Source organism: Pseudopodoces humilis, chromosome 2, assembly GCF_049639895.1.
Source record: "Pseudopodoces humilis isolate 2021_Gansu_Grassland_sample_001 chromosome 2, ASM4963989v1, whole genome shotgun sequence".
Classification (NCBI taxonomy): Eukaryota; Metazoa; Chordata; class Aves; order Passeriformes; family Paridae; genus Pseudopodoces; species Pseudopodoces humilis.
In genome coordinates, this window is record NC_142201.1 from 4237616 (window position 1) to 4262676 (window position 25061).

At 43.4% G+C, this 25061-nt stretch overlaps 1 protein-coding gene across 1 annotated transcript in view; it reads right to left on the reverse strand.

The window, feature by feature from the left end:
- Window positions 1-210: 210 nt before the first annotated feature.
- The window catches only part of C2CD2 (C2 calcium dependent domain containing 2), a 37117-nt gene continuing 12266 nt past the window's right edge, over window positions 211-25061 (reverse strand). Inside the window, exons 5-14 of the mRNA XM_005526544.3 lie at window positions 22755-22877; window positions 22356-22476; window positions 18987-19095; window positions 16952-17013; window positions 15184-15323; window positions 14774-14945; window positions 13689-13802; window positions 11415-11542; window positions 10359-10671; window positions 211-5851 (exon numbers count right to left, since the gene is read on the reverse strand). Coding sequence (XP_005526601.2) covers window positions 5625-5851; window positions 10359-10671; window positions 11415-11542; window positions 13689-13802; window positions 14774-14945; window positions 15184-15323; window positions 16952-17013; window positions 18987-19095; window positions 22356-22476; window positions 22755-22877 — 1509 coding nt within the window. The 3' untranslated portion in view covers window positions 211-5624. The remainder of the gene's footprint in view (window positions 5852-10358; window positions 10672-11414; window positions 11543-13688; window positions 13803-14773; window positions 14946-15183; window positions 15324-16951; window positions 17014-18986; window positions 19096-22355; window positions 22477-22754; window positions 22878-25061) is intronic.

Consider the following 25061-nt stretch of genomic DNA (forward strand, 5'->3'; position numbering starts at 1 on the left):
CAATTCCTTCTGGCACTAGATTTCCTACCCAATCTGTGTTTCAGGCGATTTCTCAAGCAACAAGGGGCTGCCTGATAGGCTGGGGTTATCAGGAAAGAACTCTGCCCCTGAACAAACAGGTAAATGGTCTGTGTTAAGCAACAGGTCAAATTAGTGAAGGAGAGTAGAAAACCATCTGTTACACCCGGGTATGTAGGACAGCACACCACACAGAGACAATTGGCTTTTATTGTATGTACAGCAGGAGTTACTTCTTTAAAAAAATCCTCTTAGGTTTTTGTAGTGATATAATAAATCTGTACATCATAGATACCATAATTGCACCAACTGGAGTTTATGTATGCACAGGAAGAAAAACACACCACAGAAGAAGTGACTATGACAGTTGATGCTAGGAAAAACAAAAAAAAAGTTTTACCCCACCTGGAATAATACAGAGCATAATACATCATTGGGAAATACAGAGTTATTGTACTGGAAAGACCTCAGATCATCCTTCCAAGCTATTTTCACACCATGCCAGCACCTTGCATAGTTGCAATTTGGATATCCTGAGTGAAGTGGTATTATTCACCCTTAACTTAAAGTAATCACCCTTGTTATATAATTAATCTGGAGTTGTTTGTCACCAAGGCTGAGGCTTAGCAATGTGCAGAAGCATATGCTGACTTTAAACACATGAATAAATCCACTTAGGTCCTGTGGAGGTCAGAGCATGAGGTCAGCTGTTCCCACTCACAACAGGAATGTCTTAGCCTGGAGCTATGGCACAGTTAATTCTATAAGCACTTGTCTCAAACCTCAGCTCTCCAAACCAAAGCCTGCAATAAACTCAACTGAAAAATCCAGCTCTTACCACGCTCTGTGTAACCCAGAGCTCCCAGACCTAAAAAAGGTGTTAAAACAAGAGCAAGATTCTTATTTTGCTTCCCCAGCACATTTGATAGCATTTAATGCTTTCAACTATGTTTTTTTCCTATGATGTTTTACACATCAAGAACACCAGAACTCTGCAAGAAATAGCAGAAAGTTTTCACTTGAAAAACACCCAGAACCAGCAAGGAGATGCAGTACCAGGATGTAAAATGCTGTAAAATTCCACTGATCCCTAAAACTGGTGTAATTGCCAGCCAATTTCATCAAAAAAGCAGCATTATAAATCCAGTCCTCTCAAGAGCAAGACCATACAAGGTCTGTATGGCCTGGAGCCCCAACCTGTCTCCCAAAGAAAGAGCAAGGAAAATCTGTCAGAAAGCGTAAGAATAAAACCCAGTATTTAAGCCTGCACGGTGTATGACCTGTCCATTATGTCTAAGAAGTCTGGCAAAGCTATTTCACTTTCAAAATGAACTTTTTTCCACCCTGGCATTCCTTCTGCCTTGGATTCCCAAGTTTCATATATGGTTAGGAGTGAAATGACTGTAATATTCTACCTGGGGCAAGTAGGATATGAAATACCAATGACCTAGGGATAAAGTCTTCCCCTCCTCTTTAGAGTGACTTTGAAAGGGATCTCAATCACTTTAAGAAAGTTACTTAGCTTGTATTCCCATTAGAGGTATTAGGTAGTTTTATTGCTTTCATCTACAAAGAGCAATGTAATTCTTGTACTATTTACTTAGTCAAAATTCACACTAAAGCTAAGACAAATCTTGGTGAGGATAGGGCTTGTCTCCTTTGAGGCAAATTTAAAGTTTAAATACCATAAAGCAAAACAAACTACAAACACAAATTAAGAAGTTGCAGGTATGGACAGAAAAATTCTTTAGAAAGAAAAACAAGCCTTCATCTCTTAGTCCTCATGAAATAAATACCATGCTTTCTTTGCTGTACAGAACACCCAGAAACACAATGTGTGAGAAAAGGGACAGAAGGAATGAATATTTCACAGGTTGTTACCAATATACTGTCCTGATGCCATTAAATTGCAAGGCAGTAAACAAGAAGTTTTCAGTGTAATAATATCATGTAAAAATTTTATCTACTGTTCTAGTGGGTTGTTACTCAAATTCTTTATAATTTTAATAACTAGACATCTGAACAGTGGATCAAATTACAAAACACAGAAGGTGATTCCCTCTGGCATCCTTCACAAAAACTGTGCAGGACACATCATGTTGTTATTTGTGCCAGTAAACAAATCCAGTCTTTCTGACCCAAAACTGCAGTGTGGATCCTGCAAGTTGTGAGGATCATACTGACCCAAATACACAAAAAATGCACATCCTCAGATCTCCTGATCTTAAATGACAACCTAAGGAGGGGATGGGATTCATTACTGTGGGTCTTTGGGGTTGTCACAACTGAACAGCTCAATTGTCCCTTTCTGTTTAGTGCCTTAGCTTGTTCTTACAGCAGGACATAAATTATTTGCAGAGGAGTAAGAAGAGGTGAGGAATACAGCCACCAGATACAGAGATCCAACATCAAACCAAACAATGTTTATTTTCCTGAGGAGTGAAGGCAAATAAAACAGATTCCCTTTTTACACCAAACGCCTTGCCCTCCTCATCTGAAGAATTCCTTCTCAACACATGTGAGCCCAAACCTTCACACAGTTTGCTGTAAAGAATGTTCTTCATTCCCACCATCAAGACAAGCATTCAAGTGATCATCAAGACCTTAAGATGAAACACTTTTTTCATGTGTATCCATTCTCTGGGGTAAGTTACAAGCAAATCCTAGTGCTGTATCCTGCAAGTTACTCAGTGTTATTTACCCTGTTCTACAGTACATGCTAAAGCTTCTGTAAATTAAAATCCCAGCTCAGTAATTTATGAAGATTTCAAGTAATGTTATGTGCTGCCTCTACATTCCCAATTCCACAGCTCTTTGTTTTTTGTGTATGGATGTGCTACCCACAGAGCTCAATTTCATTCAGATTTCTTGAATTTGTAGTTTTATCCTTCAGCCACAAAGACTGAGCATTAAAAAATGGCAGGGACTTGGCCCCCATCCTGCCCTATAGCACAGGGAGTTCCTGGTAAAATCAAGAGAAGAAGTGTCTCTTGAGGCAACATGGCATCAGGGGTTTTAGTCATGGGCTCACATCATGAAGAAACAAAATTTCTACTTTGTTTTCAATTAGAAATAAACAAAACTGTTCAGGCACATTCAGGCTGGACAAACCTGTATTACTGAACTGGGATTTCTAAGCACAATACAGCTCCAGAAGATCCATTTGTACCCAGTTTTCAAAATACAGAACATTAAAATGCCTTCAAGTGTTCTCATAACAAGCAGCATGCTTAAACGTACAACTATTTGATAGTCTGGTCTACTGTACTACCACAGTGATCTTAGGAGGTTACACATAAACAGTATTTTTAAATAGTTAAAATATTTTGACAGTTCAGTTCCAATATTTTCTTGGTAAAAAATAAACCAAACCTCTCTACTTTGATATTACCAGAGAACCTTGAGTCCTTCAAAATTTGAAATTTGAAATGTATTTCTAGTCTTCATTAACTTTCTATTTTAGATGAATGCTTTAAGTTGAAAGCACAAATATCTGCCAAAGTGTTGGACAGCTTAAAGGGAGGAAAGGGGCCAGGGACAAAAAATCACTGTTGGCGAAGCAGGCACAAGGTCTATCATCCATTCACTTCAGTAATTTAGTTGGAATGAATGGATGTTTTTCTTGGGTGAAGAGAACAGGCTTAGTCCTTTGTCCTCAGCAGGAATGTCGATGATGGAAAAGTACAGGTAAAGCATGAAAAATGGTACCTGTGAAATACTGACATTTTACTCTTCTTCATAGCCAAAATGAGAACTGTGCCTTTACTCCCATCAGTTTTTCATTTTAGACTAAAGGAGGCAGCTGAAATATTTAGCAAGGAAAGGTTAAAAAATTCATCTGACCAACCAACCACTCAGCACATGACAACACTGGTAGATCTAGAACCTGAACTAGGGGAATTAATATTTTTTCAAAAGCTTTCTTCACAACTGTATTTTAAGATCTCAGTAAGTGTTTGGCAAGTGAGACAAGCTTTCCAATGAAAAGCACTGTAAGGTTGACTATGCTCTATTCACCATTTACTGCTCTAGCTTTGCATTTGATATGATGGTTTATGTATTTATCTAACAAGCACTTGGGAGAAGGAATTAGAGCCCCTAAGATGAGTTTTTGCATCAGCAATACGGCTTCTCACACAGGGAAGAAAAGCTACATGTAAGATTTTGCAAATACTATGTTTGCAAGTAGCTTCAAGTAGGTTTTTAAAATAAAACACCAAATTCTATTTTTTTAAGCATAACTCCTTTTAAGCAGAACATGAAACAATATGCTAGTACTGGTATTTGCATAATTTATTGATTTATGGCTAATGTCAAAGGCATCTCTCCACCTACAGGGGCTGAGCAGTGATTAAAGCAGGCTACAGTTATTACAGTAGGATATCTGAGTCAGCATTTTCCTTCTGCTTCTGAACACTCACCCGCTTCCAAACTACAACACAAACTGGATCTGGGCCTCTTTTTCCCCCTTTTCAGTCTGACTAGAAAAATCAGTTGCTAATGTTGCAGGCTGCAGTGAGGGAGCGCAGTGGGGTCTTCTCGCTCTGTAGAGGTTCAGTGGCATGAACTGGGTGTGATGTTTCAATTCTGAGTTTCCTATTGATGTCAATCAAGTGGTCACATTGTGGTCCTCCCTGCAGGATGGGTCAGCCTGGAAGCCACAGTGGGGTCACTGGTGCCAGCTCCCTGCTCCAGCAGGGCCATCCCAGAGCAGCGGGCACAGGGCTGTGTCCAGAGGGCTCTGCAATATCCCCAGGAGGAGACTCCAGCCCCTCTCTGCTCTCTGCTCAGGGCTGGGCACTGCCCAGGGCACAAGTTGTGCCTCCTGTGCAGGGGGAATTGCTGGGCTCAGCCCCTGCCCGTGGCTCTGGTGCCATTGCTGGGCCTGGAGCAGAGCCTGGGCCTGCTCTGCCCCTCCTGCACCCAGGGACAGCCAGGGATGGACAGGGACAGCCAGGGATGGACAGGGACAGCCAGGGATGGACAGGGATGGACAGGGATGGACAGGGACAGCCAGGGATGGACAGGGATGGACAGGGACAGCCAGAGACACCCCAGGGACAGCCAGGGACATCCAGGGACAGCCAGGTCTGAGGCCCCTCTCAGCTGGGGCTCCTCTCCAGGCTGAGCAGCCCCAGCTCCCTCAGCCTTTCCTGGGCACGGAGATGCTCCAGGCCCTTCCTCAGCTCCAGGAGCTCCTGTCCCTGCTGTGCTGAGGAGCCAGGGCTGGACACAGCAGCCCAGAGGTGCCTCCAGGGCTGGGCACAGGGGCATTACCTGCTGGAAATGCTCTTCCCAGTGCACCCCAGGACATCAGGTGCCTTCTTGGTCACCACTTCCACCATTCCCCATCCTCCCTCCTCTTCAACAAGAAACCACATGCTCCTCCAAAAGCTGTCAGGACACATTCGGCACTGCTCGTATTCAGAGGAGCGACTTCATCATCAGAAAGAAGAAGCGTTTTGGAATAATAAACCAAAAAAAACCCACTGTTAATAGTGAACATCCTTTTATGCAAGTCATCAGCCATATTTGTATTCTCTAGTACTGCTCTGTAAACAAGTGCTCAGCTGGTGAGCAGGTATCCCATCGGAGGGGGTTTGGGTTTATAGGTACGGCTCTCCCGAGGCACCGTTCAGTTTGCTTTTGCTCTTGTTCCTGGAAAGGAGCTTCTTGCTCAGAATTCGTGAGAGTGTCCCCCCCTTCTTGCGGCTCTCCTCTGACAGAGGCTGCTGCAGGAACACCAGGTCATTGTGGGACTGGCTCATTCCTGGGTCCTTCTGGTGATGCTGCCGGCGGAAAAACAGCTTCGCGCTTTTCTTCAAAATCCCACCTGTGGAAGGAAAAGGTGCAGGACACTTTAGACAGAACAGGCTGCTGTCCTCCTGAAAATCAGCTTTAACTGCAGCACGAGCTAGAAAAGCTGATCCTCTGATTTAAGTCTCTTTCTTTACACTTAGCTCCAAATGCTCTTCTGGAGGCCACGCTAGTGGTCATACACACATGCACAGCTGGGGGTTGTGCCCAGGGCTCTCACGTGTCAAAGAGGCGCATCCAATCTTCCCAACCGGTAAAGTAGAAAGGATTTTATAAAAAGAATGAAAGAGAGGAAATAATGTTACTCTTTGTTGTTTCAGAGATCAAAGGAGGTGAAGATCAGCCTGTGAGGCACCACATGAAGCAAACTTTAATTTGAGGCGCAGGACAAGAATACCTGGCAGTAAACATGTGTGCAGTGGTTCTGTACAAGCCAGGCAGCAGGTGTTCTATACAAATTCAGCTGCACCACCCAGAGTAACACTCACAAAGCATTTGCTATTCTAAAACCCTGTTAGGAATAGCAATACACTTCAAGCAGATTAAAAATAATATTACATCTGCTTCCAACAGGTTCAGAAGTCTGCCCAAATCCCTTCTGCGGTAAATTAAGTTGCTTTATTTTGCCGTGTTCCTTCCTTTGACCCCATGTCAAACCCAGCATGCAGCCAAGGCAATTGCAGCTGTCATCTCACCAGGGACTCATGCTGCCAACAGCAGCTATCACTACTCCTCTCTTTGCAAGCTTGGGCTGTTCTTGCAGCCATTCTGCCAAATTCCACCCTCCCTCTCCATGTGTGCCCGTGTGCCTGGTGTGCAGCTGGCAGGGACACTGCTCCAGGCTACCAGCAGCACTCAGCCTGTTTGGGACATCAGCTCTGTGTTAAAATAGCATCAGTTCTGTATGGAATTGGTAGGAGCCCGTTTGAACAGAGGAGGACCCAGGTGACAAGCCAGCACAGGAGCTTCTGGCAGTCAGACTTGGATGCAGGGACAGTCACATCTCTGGCAAAGCTTCCACCCCTCCTCCCTGCACCACTTTCAGCTTTCCTGATCCTTTCTCAGTTCAGCTATTAATTCCTGTCATGGTCCTGATTCTGCTTTTCCTCCCACTGCAAACAGACACAAAAAGCAACACACAGTGCAGCTCTTTCATTTTCTAGCCAGAGCTAGAATTAATAGTTTGTCCCCTGAGGACCTGACAAGGCCTCTGTGTCACATTGCACACAGTGACAGCTGCAGAACAGGTATTTCATGGCAGCCAGATGCTGCTTTGTACACACCAGAGCAGTCACAAACATGTACTTGGGTTTATTACTGTGTACTTTAAGGGCTAAGCACTCAGCACCTGGGAGGATATTCAAGCATGTTTTTTCTGGCAGCTGCTGAGGCTCTCCTCACAGGGCACAATGGGATGGGAAGCAGAAATCAGTTGAAAGCAACCAGAACTTGCGGATTTGAATCTCGACTGCTCTCCCATCAGCCTCTGATTGATCTTTCTGGCAAGGCACTACCACTTCAAGCTGTTGTCAGCAGCACAAAAGAAGCAGTGTTCCACCCCAGGACGCTGAGAGTTGTTGATGTGCAGAGGCTGGGGGGATGCTGTGCAGCTCCTGTTTGAGCAGGCAGCTGTTCTGCCCAGCAGCCCTGGCACCTGCAGCCATGCCAGTAGCACTGGGACACAAGCTTTTAACCCTAAACAGATTTTTAGTCCCATCCCCTCTCTCATTCAGACTGATTTTCTACACCAGGAACCAGCACCCAACTAAGAATGCTCCAAAAATTGTGCCTGGGACAACTCCATGCAGCTGAAAAGCCGTGGGCAGCGCTTCCCTGCGAGCAGCACAGGCTCAGCACAAGCAGCAGCCCCCCGAGACGAGAGCTCCCTGGGGTTCAGTGTCTGCTGCCTGGAAGCTTGCTGCATGCCCAGCAGTCTGCAGCCAGTCTGCAGCGTGCTGCCTGCCAGTGGCTCTGCCTGCTGTGGAGACATGCAGCCCTGGGAGGAGGCAGGGCAGGGCAGGAGCCTGGCAGTGCTTGTGCTGCTTTATGTGCTGGCTCATGTGCTGTTTGCATGCTTATGCCTCCAGTTCAACAGGACCCATGTGGCAGCCCTGCCCCCAGCACCAGGAGATGAGCAGAGAGCACTGCAAGAGCTCACTGCACCAATGTGGGGTGTTCTGAAAGTGCTCATGGGGGTGGGATCACTTCTGAATTTCACTGGTGCTAATGGAGGAAGATTTCCTTCTACATCTACAAGGATATGATAGAGATTGCTTTCCATTCCTTCCCAACTTCCAAAACAGTTTTCATTCAGGTGGGTTTTGTAAAAAGCTGCTGATTTTGTAAATACCTGCTGAGATTGTGGTAGCTCTGTAAGTTAGGCTAGAAAAGCTTTATCTAAAAATGCCTAAGCAGCAAGTGTTAAAATAAGTTTAGTTTGTATGTATATCCAGTTATGGGGTCACACATGGTTTGCATGAGCGGATTTTGATTACCAGATACTACAGCAATGGGCATGGATGGAGAGAGATTAGGAATGCAGAGCATCCCTCCAAGCCTTCTTTGCTGCCCTCTCTGTGACCCTCCTGGACAGCACAACCACCAGAAGGATGATTTGTCACAGCAGACTGGTCTGCTAAAACACCTGAGCAAAGGAAGGTAATTTTGGAAGGAGAAAAGGAATGGATGAGGGAAGAAGAAAATGGGTGCCAAACTAATTTTCGCTTCAGTTTTTACAATGAGTGTCTCATTGTAAAGCTACATTTTCTTAGGGATAAAAAAAGAGACCAAAATAACTTACTGTGTAGGTAATTAATTCTGGCTGGCATAGTAGTCATCTTAAGTTATAAAAGGGAATGGGTAAGAAAGAGGAAGTCAAAAAGGTTAAAACCCAAACAAACAAAAATATGCAAGAGTAAAAAAACCAAAGAAGTCCTAACTTTAAGACATTAACACACACAAAAGGCTTTTCAGAGCAGAAGAGGTTTTGTTTGGGTTTTTTACTGCATTTGGGTTTTTTTGTTGTTGCATTTGCGGTTTTATTTGTGGTGGGGTTTTTCTGTTGTTTGTTTTTTTTTTAAGGGAAAGCATTTGACAAACAGAAGCCTTCAACTATTCACAGCTCACTGAAGGCAGGGGGGTTGAAACGTTTTCCCATCTTACTCCATAAAAGCTACTCAGCTGTGACAAAGCAGAGATTCAAGACTTCCACAAAGACATCTGTGTATAATGAAAGGGATGTGAGCCAGTTTTTTTCAAGTATTTTTTCAAGATGATATAACTCTGTCAGAGATATTTTGCAGTTTTTTTGCAGTCTTATACCGAATTGTGTGAAAAGGATCTCTAGAAGCCTCAATTCTTTGCACAGGGAAACCCAAAACTAGACAACCACCCACATACAAACATCCACTTGCTTGCTTTAGAATAACGTGTTGAAGAAGAGTCCAGAGGTTTTGCAGTTTCTCACACAGCTTCCTAAACTTTTCCAGGCTCCAAAATGAGCCAAATCCCGTGACAACTAACCCACTCCCCTCGCCCCAAACACAGCCAGGACTCGGCAGTGCCCGAGCATGTGTGTGACAGGGATTGTTGCTGTGCCCTGCTGATCTCTCATGTGCAGCTGTGGGAAAAGGACTCCGTGCTCTAAGGGAGGGTCCTGACAAAGAGCTCCAGTGTCTGCCCTGTGAGTGAGGGGGGGAATAACCCAGTCAAATAGGGAGGTTTTGTTGTGAGCCATTCCCCAGGATCTCTGGGCGAGGAAAGGACAGAAAATAAGAAAGCAGAGAGGGATGGATATAAGTGAAAAGCACAGTCCACTGCACTGGGCCTTTTCTAAGACTTCCTAATAACCTCTGTGTTTACCACAAACCAGTGCTCAGAGGTTACTGGATTTACCAAGGAAACACAAAGAACTCTTAAGACATTTTCAAACTGAAGCTATTCAGGTGTGTAACTACCTAAGCAAAATGATGACGCCTTATTTACTTATTAAATTAACTTTTATTCCATTTTCTTCAGCAAATTATGCATTAATAAAATGAGTGGAATGGGGGGAATCTGTTCACCAGGCAGTTTCTGCTTCAGCTGTGGTGCTTCCCTGAACACTTTAGTGAAGGCAGGGGAGCCTTGTGCTCAGACATGTGAAGGAGGAAGAGGAATGTATTGAAAAGCAACTGTAGATCCCTGCCATCTTCACCTTGGTAATGGGGCTGCCAATACAGGGCAAGTCTTGGGTTACAAGGACGCAGTTTTCCTTGAGGAATTGATAATGTGACTAGTGATTTCTCTCCCCAATAACTGAGTTGGGTGTAATGAACTGCCAGCTTCTAAGGGTGAGCTGTTTCCTCAGGGAGGGGAGGGTAAGAAAGCCCGAGCTGGCTCAGAGAGCTGCAAGTAAAACAGCTTCAACTAACACCATGATCACAAAGAGTATGAAGGACAAAAAAATCAGTAAGAAAGGATGAACTACTACAGCCAATTACGTAGAGAAAGCAGTTACTGAAGTGGAAGTGAGGATCATGTACCTTTAGATTTTTTCATGCTGCCAGTTTCTGAAACACTTAATGAACTCCCAGATATTTCTTCAGAGGTCTGGTCTAAGAGTGTGCTGGTGTCCCACTGCTGGCTGCCATTCTCCAAACCCCAGGCCTTGTGGGTGCTTTGCTGTGGGTCGGTACCAGGGTCTCGTTCTGAAGCACCCAGTGACTGCTTTTCATCAGGGGTGATCTTTGCAACAGCTTCTTGCACAGAGGGTGGATCTGCTTCCCTGCAGGAGCTGTCCATGGCTGCAGCATAGTCCATCATCAGTGAAGCTTCACTGTCCTGAGATAAAGAGGTCTGCCCAGTGGAAATAAGAGACAACACTAACACAAGTCATCCTGCTGGAGAAGAACAAACCTCCCTGCAAGTTATTTGAACTCTACACTTGTGTTGCTCAGGATGGGCAGCAAGCCACCTGAAGCTTCCTTAGCTCTACTAAAAGAGAGGAGCATTTAGCAAAGTTTTAATCATGTGGCAAAGGCCAAATGGGTGAAAAAAGCAATTAAGTAAATGCCTTCCACCTATCCCTGGCCCCATGACAAATAACAGGACTCCCCTGTACGTGCTGCTGTAGTGGAGTGACAGCATACAGAGAGAATCTTTTGGTCCTTTTAAGAAAATTAACATGAAAGCATTTCATCATGTCTCACTGTCTGCCCTCCCTCTGGAACAGAGACCAGAGAACCACAAGTTTTTCAGAGGGCTTTAACAGCTTTGAAAAAAAGCAGAAAAATCTTTCATACCTTTTCAGTGCATCTTCCCTACATGGGTGAAAGAGAAGGATTATCCTCTCTTCTTTCCTAAATTGATTTTCCCAAATCCCTAACACCACTTCTATCCAAGGACACCGTGCATCTTAGTCAGGCTGTCAAATCTAACAATCACAACCAAACACCCTGATTTGGATTAACTTGAAACAATCACAGAAACCACCTGGCACACCAAACTGGATTCTGCAGGGGCAGCAGAAGCCATGTTAACGTTGCAGAAAAGGCTTTACAGAACTAAGCATTAACTCTAAGTGCTGTTTTCTGCTCTACCTTGGACACCCCTGATATGATAATGGTGCTTTTCTTTCGAGGAGACTTCAGCTTCTGCTTTGCAGACTCGCTCAGCTGCCGAATGGCCGCTTCTGCCACAGGGTCGGTGCCGTTCAGTACCAGCAGCTCTGAAAAGAAAGGATCATTTCAGAGAAGGAAAAACAGGAAAAAACAGAGCAGAGTTTGTCCTTGAACTAAAATTCACAGAAATAGCATAAAGACTGTAAACTTTCCAATTCACCACCCAGCAATCAGGTCCTGTCTTTCCCTCCTGTCACTCATTTTTGGAGAAAAGGTACCAAAACTGGCACTTACAAACCCTTTCCATGAGAAGCAGGGACAAAATGTGCCATTATTTCAGTGCATTGCTACCCTGTGGCGACAGTGGGGACATCAAGAGTTATCACAGTCATGAAGAACCATAGTTCTAACAAGGCTGGCTACATGATGCTACTTCCTCAGGTACCTTTTTTTGTTAATTTGTTCCTTTTCCAGACCTCCCTGCTCAGCATTTCCAGTTTTGCTATGGCACTGTGATAGGATGGGGAAGGCAAAGTAGCTGCCTCCACATCCTGTAAAGTCCACCCCTTTTCCCCTCAAACCACAGGAATATAGAATCTTCTGTACAAAATGCTCTTTAGTGACAAACACAAGTTTATTTTTAAGCATGGCCCTTTCTGGCATCTAGGACAAAAATACACATTGATCAAATTCATCAAGCTCAGGAACAAATAAGGCAACAAGACAAAAATCCCCATGTTTAATTGCCTGAGGTAGACTTTTCTGGCATGAGTTTTAACAACAACAACAACAAAAAGAACAGAGGCAGGAATAGCACCAGTGTTAACTAAATTGAGCAGTGCCTTTTGTTACTGTGACAGTAATGCAATAAAAGGTGAGGCCTAGAACTAAGAATATGTGTGCATGTCTGCACACTCATCTCAAACCTTGATTTTTATCATCTCCCCATCCCCTGCATTAATTCTTATTGCTGTCATGACTCAGAACTATGGCAAAGACACAGCATTTCCAGAGTGCTTGCTGTTATTTTGCCATGATATTTGTAACAACTTTTACCTAAGTTACTACCATACCAAAAGCTTCTTTGTATTTCTTTCACTTGGCTTTAGTTCTAATGAGTAATTCTTCCTGTATAAACACTTCACAGAAATCCCCCTGCACTCCCAATAAAAACATTGTCCATAACAATACGGAATACGCTTTCTCGAGGTGAATTTTCCAGTGTTTTGTGTCTTTAATAACATAAACACTTAGAGTCAACTCAGAAGTCTTGCACTATCTTAACATTTCCCAAATTGATGTAGCACACTGCTTCATGGTATCAGAGAATTTCTTATCCTAGAGATAGGAAAAGATCCAAGTGCTGTTACAGCTATTCATGGTTACTGCTTCTTGCCCTTCCCAATATTTGCTGGCCAATAGGTTTGTGTCTCTCAGAAACCCCCTGACTGTGCCAGGAGCAGCCCAGATCATGTCCAGATTGTCCATTCCCCACTCAGACCTGTACAAACCAAGTGAACTCCACACCAGGTGCCACTGGCAGCCACACAGGGTCACATCTGTCACTGCTCTTGCCCACAGAGCCACTGAAAAGTGACCACACAAAGGACTGAAAAATGAGCTGAGGATTTACAGCTGCAACTTGAAAAGGTAAATTCCCCAGGGACAGCATCAGGTTTATAGACAATTCAAAGGGAATTTGTAATTATTGTCAAAGTCACCTGACACTCGGAAGGAACTTCAGCTGTATCCAGGTGACTCAGGAAGGTGGAAAAATGGGCAGAGCAAGACCAAAAAAGAGCAAGACCCAGTGGCAGGGCTAGGAAGAGAACTGAGCCTTCCTTACATCAGTTCAGCCTCTGCCTTCTCTTCAGACACAGGGGACTTAAGAGGTTCATGTCACAGGGTTTTAATTTAGTGCAGCATCTCCCATGCCTTTATGAAAGGAGACAACGTTCATTCAAAAGTAAGAGGAAATACTTACTTTTGGCTTTTCTGCAGTCTCCTCCCCTCTCCAAACCACAGCTCATTGTTATTTACTCAAAACCAGCAATTTAAATTGCCAATTAAAACCAGACTTTCACTGCAAGGCTGCCATACCCCAAACCACAGTGCTTTGTAACATAAACACCCCAGTGCTGCTGACAGGCAGCAGCCACAGGGTTGGCTGTCATTTTCACAGGATCACATTAATCCCACATCTGTGCAGAACAGGGACATGTTCTCCTTGGCAGCTCCCAACATTGTTATTACCTGTATCTGAAGATGACAAAGTTTTGCTGACTGGAGCACCATGAGAATGGAGGGCTTCAACAGTGAAATCCTTTTCAGTCACCTTTACTTTAACTGGAGTTTTCACAGGAGAATCTGAGGATCAAGTTTTTTGGTTATTTGAACTGCTTAAGACATTTTTTATTTATTATACTATTTATTATACATATATCTGTATGTATGTACAGATATATTCTCATTATATATAGGTATCTATAATTATCTATTATCTATATATATAGAATATATATAACATATATAGATAGAATATATATAAAATATAATATCTATAGATATTTATACAGATATAGATATATATTTCTATCTATATATATAGAGAGAATTTATAGAATTCTATAGATATAGAATTTATTATACCAGTTATGCTTGTTCAAATCAGAAGTGTTTGAGAAAATTGTTAAACAGAAATTCTCAACACATGTTCTGTGGTAAAAGTGACCCCAAAAGGCCAGTAAAGTGTGACAATTTTTTTAAACATTTTTAAATGTTTAAAACATTAAAGAATGTTTTCAAATATTCTGCTGTAGTACATTAGACAACACCCACTTAAATATAAGATTTGCTTTAAGAGTTTAAAAGAACACAGATCTTCGTGATGTTTCACACCAAGACTGTTCACAGGTTTTACTTTTTATAACTTTCCCAAGAAAAACTGGAAAACCTGGAGCACATGCTGAAAAAAAAGGTGTTTTGTCACCAGGTAACACCAACCTTCATCAGAGATGATAATACAGAGCAAGGTTAGAAGGCACAGGATGGTTTGTTATCAGCAAACCTCTGATATATTTGTCATGTGAAAAACCACGCACCAAAACCCAGCCTTTCTAGGTTATCACGCCACGGTGAAGATTTACAGCGTGTGTTAAAAGAAACATTAACTGTTCCTCTTGTAAGAAAATTAAAAACCTGACTCTGGAGAATACAAACAACAACCCCACTCCAACACCTCAGGGAGCTCTGGAAAACGGCGTTTTCCTGACATCCTGCTCCCCAGTGCCTCTCCTGGTGCCCGAGGAGGGGACACAGGAAGATCTGGACGTGCTGACCTGTGCTCAGCGGGGATGATCTCCCTTCCAGACGAGGTTTGGTTCTCACAGCAGTGACAGTGGTGACCACAGTCCCACAGGGCATCACAGTGCGATCCTTTTCGATCTTGGTGGCCAGCACTGGAGAGGAGAGCTGCCTTGCCTTCAGCTCACTGGGTTCTATGAAAGAGAACTAAGGAGACAGAAAAACACCACCTCAGAAGCACAGTCAGGCAAGAAGGACACTCCTTCTAGCTGGTACCCCTCTAAGACTTTTGCTGAGCCACACTCAAGAGTTAATTCTTTCAATAAGACACAAATACCTTGCAATCAGAGCTCTGACTCAGCCACAAGTCCAAGCATGAGATGAGCATTCCCAAGCACTTCCTGAAGCACAAGATCCACCCCAAAGCCCCCAAGCCCAGCAGTACCTCTGCACTGATGGATCCCAGCCCAGGCCCTGGCTCTGAGCTGCTCTCCCTGGGCTCGCTGATCAGTGCAAAGCTGTGCTGGCCACAGGGCTGTTTCCTGAACAGGTCTAGAGGTACAGTCACGCTCCCGGATAAAGGACCTGGAAGAATCAAATCAGCAAGGTCAGCCCAGATCTAAGCTGCCAGGATGTGGAAGGGAGAGAATACGGGAAGGAAGGAGAAAAATTCAGGCAAAAATTTGCAGTATCTGGTTCTACACCACAGGGCAGAGAAGTGGCATTTCACAGCTTTTTTTTCCATTTTATGACTATTCCTCAGCCTGGCCTAATACTGTGCAACAGGAAAGAATGGGATCATGAAATATTATGTATTTATTGTTGTTTCTGGCCATTATTTTTCCCTTTATATGCAGAATGTCTAGGGGAAAAAAAGGAAACAACTATTAGGTTCTTGGACAATCTCCATAACCAGTTTCTGAAAATCTTTCATTTCAGAGGACAATTTGTATTCCTGCTTAACTGATGCATCACAACAAGAGTGTTTCTTAATTTGAACTTCAGTAAAACTTAGCAATTCTCTTGTTCCTCCCCTGACTTTAGCAGCTCCACTAGACCAGAACAAATTATTAGTAAAGGTACTGCACAATTTCAGAGACAAAATCCTGGTTTTCTGTACAAAGCAGAATGTTTGAAAACAATAAATTCCTACACTTCACTGGCCTTTTGGGGTCAGGTTATCACAGAACATGTGCTGAGAACTTGTATTAAACAATTTTCTCAAACACAATTTGGACAGGCCTAACAGGTATATTAAACTCTTGCCTGTAAAGTAGGGATCTATGTTATATTCATATAACTCAGCTCTCTGCTCATTAATATGATTCTACTCTGAGTCTTCTATTAAAGTTTTTTTGAGAAGAACAGCTCAGCAGGTATGGAGGGGCAGAGGGGGAAGAAGAGAACTGTCAGTGAAATCCACTGGGACCTTTTTCTTCAGGAAACCAGGCTGGAAATTAGGATGTAGAACATTCCTGGTGTTGCTTGAAAGACTAAAGATGCTTAGTTACAGTCAAGACTACATTTTGTCCAAGCAAAACATAAGCTTGCTGGCTCCATATAAATATTTTTTTAAAAAATAAAAAATAGCATCCATATCAGAAAATTTTTTTAAAGCTTTTGACTTTCCAATCCCTCCCATGATTATATATAAGGTATTGCACAACTTTGTATATCTAGATTATTAAAAATAATTCTGAAACAACAGAATCAAGTTGTAAAAATGTTTGAACCCCTATGTTTTATATTTAATTTAAATATATTTATATTTAATCCAACATAATCAGAATTGGGTGCTTTACACTTAATTGTGATTTTCACACCTGAATTGTTAGGCAGTCTCTGGGACTTGAAAAGGAAGGATTTACAATTAACCCCCATGATTCCCCTTCAGCCAGAGAAAGAACTCAAAAGCTTAACTTGAAACCAAAAAGGTTCACAGTGGATCTGTTAGATGTTCAGAAGATGGAAAAATACAGGATATCAGCACCTGGAAGACTCAGTATGTTGACAATCTAGGAAGAAACTCCAAGATTCTCTGTAACCTTAACCCAGACCACGAGAGGCACCTGGTCAGTGTATTCTCCTTCCACCCATGATTATTGATGGACCTCACAGTTTCTGTGGCCATCCAGAAATAAAAGGGGACTTCTGGCAACACTCAGCAAAGTTCACACACCAATCATGCAAAATAACTCAGTCTTAATACTTACTATCCAACTTTCCATCTTCTACTATTTGCAGTTGCAATGCTTTGGATTTGGCACTTAGTTCACTGTGAAGGAAAGAAAACCACGTTAGGTCTTTGCAGGCTGAGCAGATTTTCCTTCCCACATAGGTTTTCCCCTTTCCCCAGCTTTTCTCAGCCCTCTCCAAGCCAAACACTGCATCTTGCAGGTGGGATAAGAGTGACTTAAAGGGATCATAGTCAGAAAAACATGGCCTGGGTCCCTCCCCCACTTTTGCACAGACTCAATTTGTTGAATTTCAGAGGCTTTTCTTTTCCCTAGGAGCCGACAAATGCTATCCTCCAAGCTGAAGATGGTTCCTAGTCTGACTGCTACACCACAGCACCAAAAAGCTTTGTTTCTCCTGGCAGGATCAAATTTGTAAGTCAAGATGCTGGAACACGTTCAATCAACATCCCTGTCAAAGCAGGAAAGTGTCCTGTAAAAACAGGACAGATACAAGAAAGCAAAAGTAGTTACAGCTTTAAATGAGAAGAGTCAGTATCACTTTCCCAAAACACAGCTCAAGGATGCTGCAAGCCAACAAGAACGAGTTTCTGTGACAAAACCCAGGTGAAGTACTCTCAGAACTACACATGTGATACTTCCTAAGATGGACTAGACAACAGATACAAAGCCTTTCCTCTGACTGAGACAGTGAAGCAAACTGGGTACCTGTTGAGGAACCCCCCAGTAAAACTTTATTTTATAACCTTCTCAGCAGGCATTCTGCCAAAAACCCCAAGGGCATGCAAACATGTATTTAATTTTTCTATGTCTCTGCTTCAGGATGGTGTGATCCTGTCTGCAGACACCCCACCTCCATTAGATGCTGTGGCACATCATCTGTGCAGCAGATTTTAAGTTTTTCTCTGCCATTCCCACCCTTCCTGCACCCCAAAACTTGGAAAGGAGCACCTTGATGGCATTACTGCTGCTTTGCCATGAAGCTAAAGCAGAGCCTGACATGGTGGTCAGTACAGTGGTGTCGAGAGTGGAGGTTATTTTTGGCTCTGAAGAAAGTGCAGAGGTTTGTGTGTGGGAACTTGAAAGAAGTTCAAAAACCCCTGCCAAAATCCTAATCATTTATCTGTAAAAGCCCCCAAGCATACCTCATGCACTTGTGAAAAGCAGTATGGAAACCCCAGCATTATTCCTAGTTCAAGGCCAAATTCCAGTCAAGTTAATCATGTCCTGCCTGCCCTCTCTCAGCCCTTTCAGCTGGAAAAGGGTGTTATTCTTACAAACTTCCTGTCCCAAGCTGCTGGGAACTTGTCTGCTCTGCAACACTGAGCACGGGTGCTGTTCCACCAACAGATGGCTGAAGTGAATCACAGACCCACTGGCTGAAGCACTTTCTAATACTTCAGAAAACAAAGTTTATCAGTGACTCTCCCCTTTCCTAAACTCATGCACCTCAAAAGCCATTTTTGCTCTGCTGTTAGAAAATGAAAATAAAAAGAGTTTTAGAATTGCTCACTTTTGACCTTATTTACAGCAGTTGGGTGAATCACAGAATACTGTGTAGGCTGCCTGAAAGTCCCTCTTTTTCTTCTACAGGAGAAAGAAAATCTAGTAAAGTTTTACACTGTCTTTTTAGTCATGACCACCATTCTTTTAGATGGTCAATTGTTTTTGCACATTTGCTTTTCCCACTCAGGGGAGGGCATGGAGAGACATTAGATTCCCTTAAATACAGTTTTCACAATAAAATGACTTCAAAACCTTGCTAACACTTCTTTTCTGGCACTGTAGGAAAGCATGAGGTGATTTATTATGCCTATGACTGCTGTCACAGAATCATGTATCTACCATGGAACACCTTGAGACCTGTATTTCATATCCATGCAGAGGGTCATTAGATATCCTGCCATCCCTACCAGCTCTAGATTTCTCTGAGGCCACACAGAGAAAAGCCAAGAATGGATCTATTTCAAAATGCCATTCTTCTCTCACACAGTTCAAGGAAAAAAAAAAGGTGCTTTAGTGTTAAAGTATTCTCAGTAGGTAAGTTACTTACAAGATAAACTCTTCCTTCCAAAAGGGATGTGCAGCATTTTTGGCTACAGAGCTGGAAAACTTCTGCATAGGGTCATTCAACTGAACTATACACACAAGGTCTGTGCTGCCTGTAAGGGCAAGAAAAATCAGTAGCCAGTTATTAATGCTCTGTCACCAAGAGGCCACTTACTGAAAAGAAACCCCTTTCCTTGCACACTGCACTTCTGAGCAGACTTTTGCAGACACTCCTCACCCTCCCACAGAATAAATGCCTTCCCTTGGTTTGTACATTCATGGCAAAGGTCACTATTGCATCACTGCTGTCGTATGAACTACCCTACACAGTGTGAAACGTGATAGCCCAATTTAAACCTTGCCATTAAGCAACAAAGTGCAGGCATAAAACGATCCAAAATGATAGGGAGATTAAAAAAAACCAAAAAACCAAAAAAAAAAGTGAGAAGGTGATGTTGTGGGTGTGAAGCGGGGAGGGAGTAAAGTTCCTTTCATCTGCCTAAAAAAAACCGAAGTTTTCCAAGTTCCTCCTGGCCACAGTCACCACAGTCACACTGGTTTATTTGGACGTGAAAATAAGCTTTTTCTGCTGGCAAGTGACTGATGAACTGATGACAGCAGTGCTAATTCACAATGGTTTGTGCACTGTGGTTTTTAACAAGTTTTAAAGCGCTGCTGCAGACTTATCTCTGCCTTGATCTCGGAATTTGATAGTGTTGCAAATTGGCATATTAAGAGTAGCTACACCGCTGCTCCATGGGGAAATCGTTTGCCAGATGTGTTCCTCTTAAAAGTTTCTTTAATATGGCTTTCACAGCATCAGAAATAATTTAAACCCAGACTTCCAACACATCAAGGAAAGCAACAAAAAGCTCAGCACCGATTGTGTGCAAAGCAAACAAAGGATGCTTCCCCCAGTTCTCCAGAAGAATCTGGGTTTGTATTTGCTACAAGCAGCTCTCAGTTGTTCTTTGGGGATGCTCTGGGGCTCTGGATCAGCCTGGGCCTGGCAAGGTGATTAGAGGAGGCAAGCACTGTGTACACACAGCTTATCTGGGATCCAAGCTGAGCCCAGAGTAAGTAGCTGAGCTGTTTTTAAGGGGCTGAGCCTGAGCTGATGGACCAGGGCTGGTTTCTGCTCACCCGGCTGTGTGTCCCTGAGCCTGGTCCTGCTGCCACCTCCCCAGCCCAGGGCAGGGACCCTGCACAGCCTGGAGCTGCACCTGAGCCACAAACCAACTGTACCCAACAGGGCATTGCAGCTTTTCTCCCCTGGACACCTTGCTCTCAACAATTAACTACTTTTTCCTTACCAGCAGAAATCACTTTTGCCCTAAATAATTCCCTGTAGAGCATGTGTACAAAATCTAGGGTGATCTTTGTGTACACACACAAACTAAGGAGATAAAAACAGGCACAGCCAATAAGCAGAGACAGTTCTGCTTCTGGGTATTCACCAGTAAGATATCTACAGCTCCTATAAACCCTGTCAGCATCCATCAGTCATCCACGGTTTCATCAGCACAGACAAGCTGCCCCTCCCCAGGCCCCTGTGTACCTGTGCAGGTTACCCTGAAATCCTGCACAGTCCCATGGAGCATGAGTTCCAACAGGATATTTCATTATTGCAAGGGAAGGCCAGGAAAAGGGAAGGGAATATTAATTAAAAGTCAGCAAGTTATGTCCAGAAGCCAGAACCTTTCCAGCTGTGCAGGATTCCCACTGGATTTCAAGTGTAACAGTTAAACCCCATTATGAAGCTTTATTTCTCATACTCAGTTCCAAATATTTACACTCCAGGAGCTGCTGGGGAACCAGCAAAATTCCCTCCATCTCCTGCTAGAACAGCAAATGGGGATTTTGCCTCCCAATCTCTGTGTTCCCAGAGCAGAGCACATGAATTGTCTCTTTTCCCTCTCATTCTCAGGGAAGGTGCAGTGATTCTCAGAAGGTGACTCTTCTGTTCTGTGCACTGTATGCACACAAAGGTATCTCATCTCATGAATTTTAAAGTGAGGCAAAATGACCCAATCTTTTAAGAAGTTTGGTTTGCACTACAAGATTGTAGAGCAATAACAAATCATAGAATGGTTTGAGTTGGAAGGGACCTAAAGATAATTTCATTCCAACCCCCCTGCCATGGGCTGGGACACTTTCCACTAGACTGAGTTGCAGTTGCCAGCATAGTTTTATTGATAAAAGACATTTCACAGCCAAGAGTTCCAGAATGGTTTTAAAAATATATTTTTTGTTCTTGTTTTTTTGTTTGTTTTTTTTTTTTTACAAAAAGCTCTGCAGAGATTTTTAGGGGGATCACTTCCAACCAGGATGAGCAAAGCAGCATTATGCAAGACTCTAGGGTAGAAACCTATTACCTCTAACTGAAAAAAGGAGAACAGCAAGCAGGATATATTTATCTAAAACTACTACTGCCTTGCCCAATTTAGCAGCCACAAGCTTCCATTAAAAACACTGTTATGAAATTGTTTAGTGGCCATAAATAACAGAGCCTCCAATCTGTATTTCTGCTAACAGAATCTGAGCTGTGCCTGCACTTGGAGAAGTCTGAGTACTTACTAGACAGGCCTGGTGCTGCTTTCCAAACCCAACACTAACTTCACTAGGCTGTGACCTCTATTTTGGCTTCATTCTCCACTTGCAAGAGGCACCATTGTTCCTCCTGATGAAGTAACTTCATCAGGGGAAAATGTCCTTGACAACAAAAAAAAAAGCCACCTTTCAGTAGATTCTAATACAGGAGGACAGTTTGAGTTACATCTGCAAATCACTCAAAAGTAAAGAAAAATAAGGGAATGTTGAATCAAGCCAATGTCATTGCCAGCAGTTAATGGAGAGCTGGATTTGAGCCCCTCATCTTGGGTACAGCCAAAGTGAGAACTTTTAGAAATTAAAACTAAAAGCCATAAAATAATCAGCCAACTTTATACATGTGGTCATTTCAATCTGTCTTCAGCAATGATGGATTTCTCTACAAGAAGAACAAGATGTTTAAATACTCAAATAAACTAAAAGATACATTAAATCAGCAACTGGTACAGGGTGCCCAGAGAAGCTGTGGTTGCCCCATCCCTGGAAGTGTCCAAGGCCAGGCTGGATGGGGCTTGGAGCAGCCTGGGATAGTGGAAGGTGTCCCTGCCCATGGCAGGGGGTGGAATGGGATGAGCTTTAAGGTCCCTTCCAACCCAAACCATTCTGGGGTTCTCTGAAGCCTGTTTCTCAGAATACAGCAATTTCTTAAACCTTCTTTTGAGAGCAGGCTGTAACCCAGAACTCCCACGTTATCTCACCTGAAAGGAAAGCAAAAAACCCCAACGCCAGGGCTGCCCGACACGGAGCAGCCGGGCTGCGTTACCTGCAGCACGGAGATCGCTCAGCTTCGCCGCGATGTTCCTCACCAGCAGCTTGAGCTCATGAGCCCTTGGAGGTTTGGGAGGACTTGTGCCCTGAGGGAGAAGGCTCGTGCTCTGTACATTCTGCAAAAGGCAACCAGGACAAGGGGCACTGTGCAGGTGCCAGCACCAAGCCCTTGTGTCACACTGGCTCAGGGGAGCAGGGGTGAGCTGGGCTGTGACACCCACACTGCAGGTGTGACCACAGAGCCTCCACTGCCACGGGCTGTGCTGCTCCAAACGTGTGTCCCAGCTGGCTCTTGTCGCTGAACACTTAAACTCACTTCTGAGTCACGAGTATATAATAAAAGCACTAAGCAGAAGGACACTTCTCGAAAGATTTTGGAAGGAATGAGCCTTACCTGAACCTCCTTTGTATCTGCAGGCCTCACACTCAACACGACAGATGGAGAAGCTGAGCTGAAGAGGTTCTTCAAGACATCTCTGAGCGTTTCAGATATTGCACATGTCCCTGCTGTCTGCTCCTATGAGGAAACAAACAATCACGCTTCTCAAAACTCAGAAACTGAGGCAAAAATTAATTTGGTATATATCTAAACCACCAAAGCTTTGTTCAGAGAGAGACACACGGTGTCTGTTGCTAACAACAGAATTTAACAACTGATCATGCAAAGAATTACTTAAATTTCTCCGTTATGCATTAAAGGAAAGCTAGAATTAAACACCGAAAAACTCATGCTGTTCTGAGAGTTAGGAAGGCATAGCCGTTATCCACAAAACCAGAAGTTTCTGTAACAGTTTTTTATCTTATAATGGTGTTTTAAAGATTCTGCACTGCTCTTGTACTCCCCTGAGAGAGCAGATCAGGATATCAGATAAGCAGAGCGGCACCATTCTACTGATTTAATGGGAGTTATGCCAGTTTGCAACAGCTAAGAAGAAACTAATCCTGTGCTGCATTGAAAAAAAAATATTACAGCATCTCCTGGAGGTCTTCAACCTTGCTGAAAAGTGCAGTGTATGGACAGAGTCGTGCTGCTTTGGGGCACTGAGTTGTAGTTTGCCCATAAGACGTGTCACGGCCATCTGTGCTCAGCACCGCAGGCTCTGAGGGGTCAGAACACACCACAGATTCTGTGTGCACACATGTGGCTTCACATGGTTAATTCTAAGATGTATGAAGAGAATGAACTGCCCCTGCCCTCCCTGTGCTCCTGGAGGATGCCTGCTTCTCACAGAATGCTCCTCAGGAATTCTCTTCTGCTCAGTTACCTACAGGGCACAGGTTTTTAAATCAAGCTGTCCCAGAAAGGGCAGACTGAGATGCAACAGCTCTGAAGTCTCACTGAGGCTTCTTTTCTAGAGGAAAGACTGAAGTAGGAGACAAAGATCTGACCTAAGAGCAGAGGACCCATCCATCTTTTCTCATCTGATACCACACTGAGGCTTCACTGATGTGCACCTTGCACAACAGGTCAAACAGATCAGGAGTAACAGCCCTTTCCCAGCTACCCACATGTTACAGAAACATTTAGGGTGCTTCACAGAAAATCCCAGGAATGCTGTGTGCAGAAATCCTGCTTTACTGCCTTCTTACCTAACTGGCCTTTGATGACATGCTCAAAACATACAACAGTATTGGCCAGTCCCACAAAAATCTGCTGCATTTACACCATGTGCCCTCAAATAACCACCAAGGAAACAAATACTCATTTCCTTTAATAAAGATCACAGTAAATTAGGCTTTTTAAAGCCTCAGTAACAGCAATTCCATTACTTAAGTTACTTAAATAAGCAGGTAAATTGTGGTTAGTCTTCATTGTTTCGGAGTTAATTTTCCTCCCCTGCTCTTACCTAACTTGTAAAATCCCAGTTGCCTCTCTTGCTTTGCCACCAGCCTGATGTGACATGTGTTATTTAACAGTAACAACAGCAACCTCAGTCACTTCTGTTCATTGGTATTTGCTGTTGTTTCCATAGTTATTTGGAGAGGAGATTGATTAAAGAGCCTCCTGCCAGCTCTGCCTCATTTTCAGCCTTCCTTTTTTTGGAAAGTAACTCTCCACCACAGCTCCCTCGACAAGACCAGCCATAATGGCTTAACTGCCTCCCCAAAATGATAAAGACAGCAGGTTTCACTCTGGGCTTCACTCGGGCCAGGGGTGTACACCACAGCCAGCCCAGGGCACATCAGCACATGAAGTCACCTTGTGTAAATCCAAAACCTACCAGTCAGCCAGGTTACCCAACACAACTCAGGTTCACCCAGCCATTAGCAAGAGAAAATGGGTTATTATCCCCAGCTTGTGTGATGTCAAAACCACCCTGGAGATAATCACAAGTAATTAAAGGTATTTATTTGTACACACAGTATTGCTTCTGAAGGAGGGGAAAAAACAAGACACAAAAGCTGACATTGAAGTTTAGGAGCTGAAGCAATTTCTAAGGTGTAGCTCACAGGTTTTAGCCCTCTGTTTATTGCCTCTCCTCTTCCATAAGTGCTAACACAAACTTCAAAGTGAAAATAAAGCCCGCTAACGAATAAAGACCTTGACAAGCTCATTCTAAAAATGCAGGCAAAGCAGAACAGGTGCAACTCTGCAAAGCTGGACTTGGGCACCTGTCAAAAAGCTGAGAAGTCCAGTTTTTTGTCCAAATTGTGAAGTCCAGTGACTACACCAGAGTCATCTGTGTTTGTCAGGAAATAT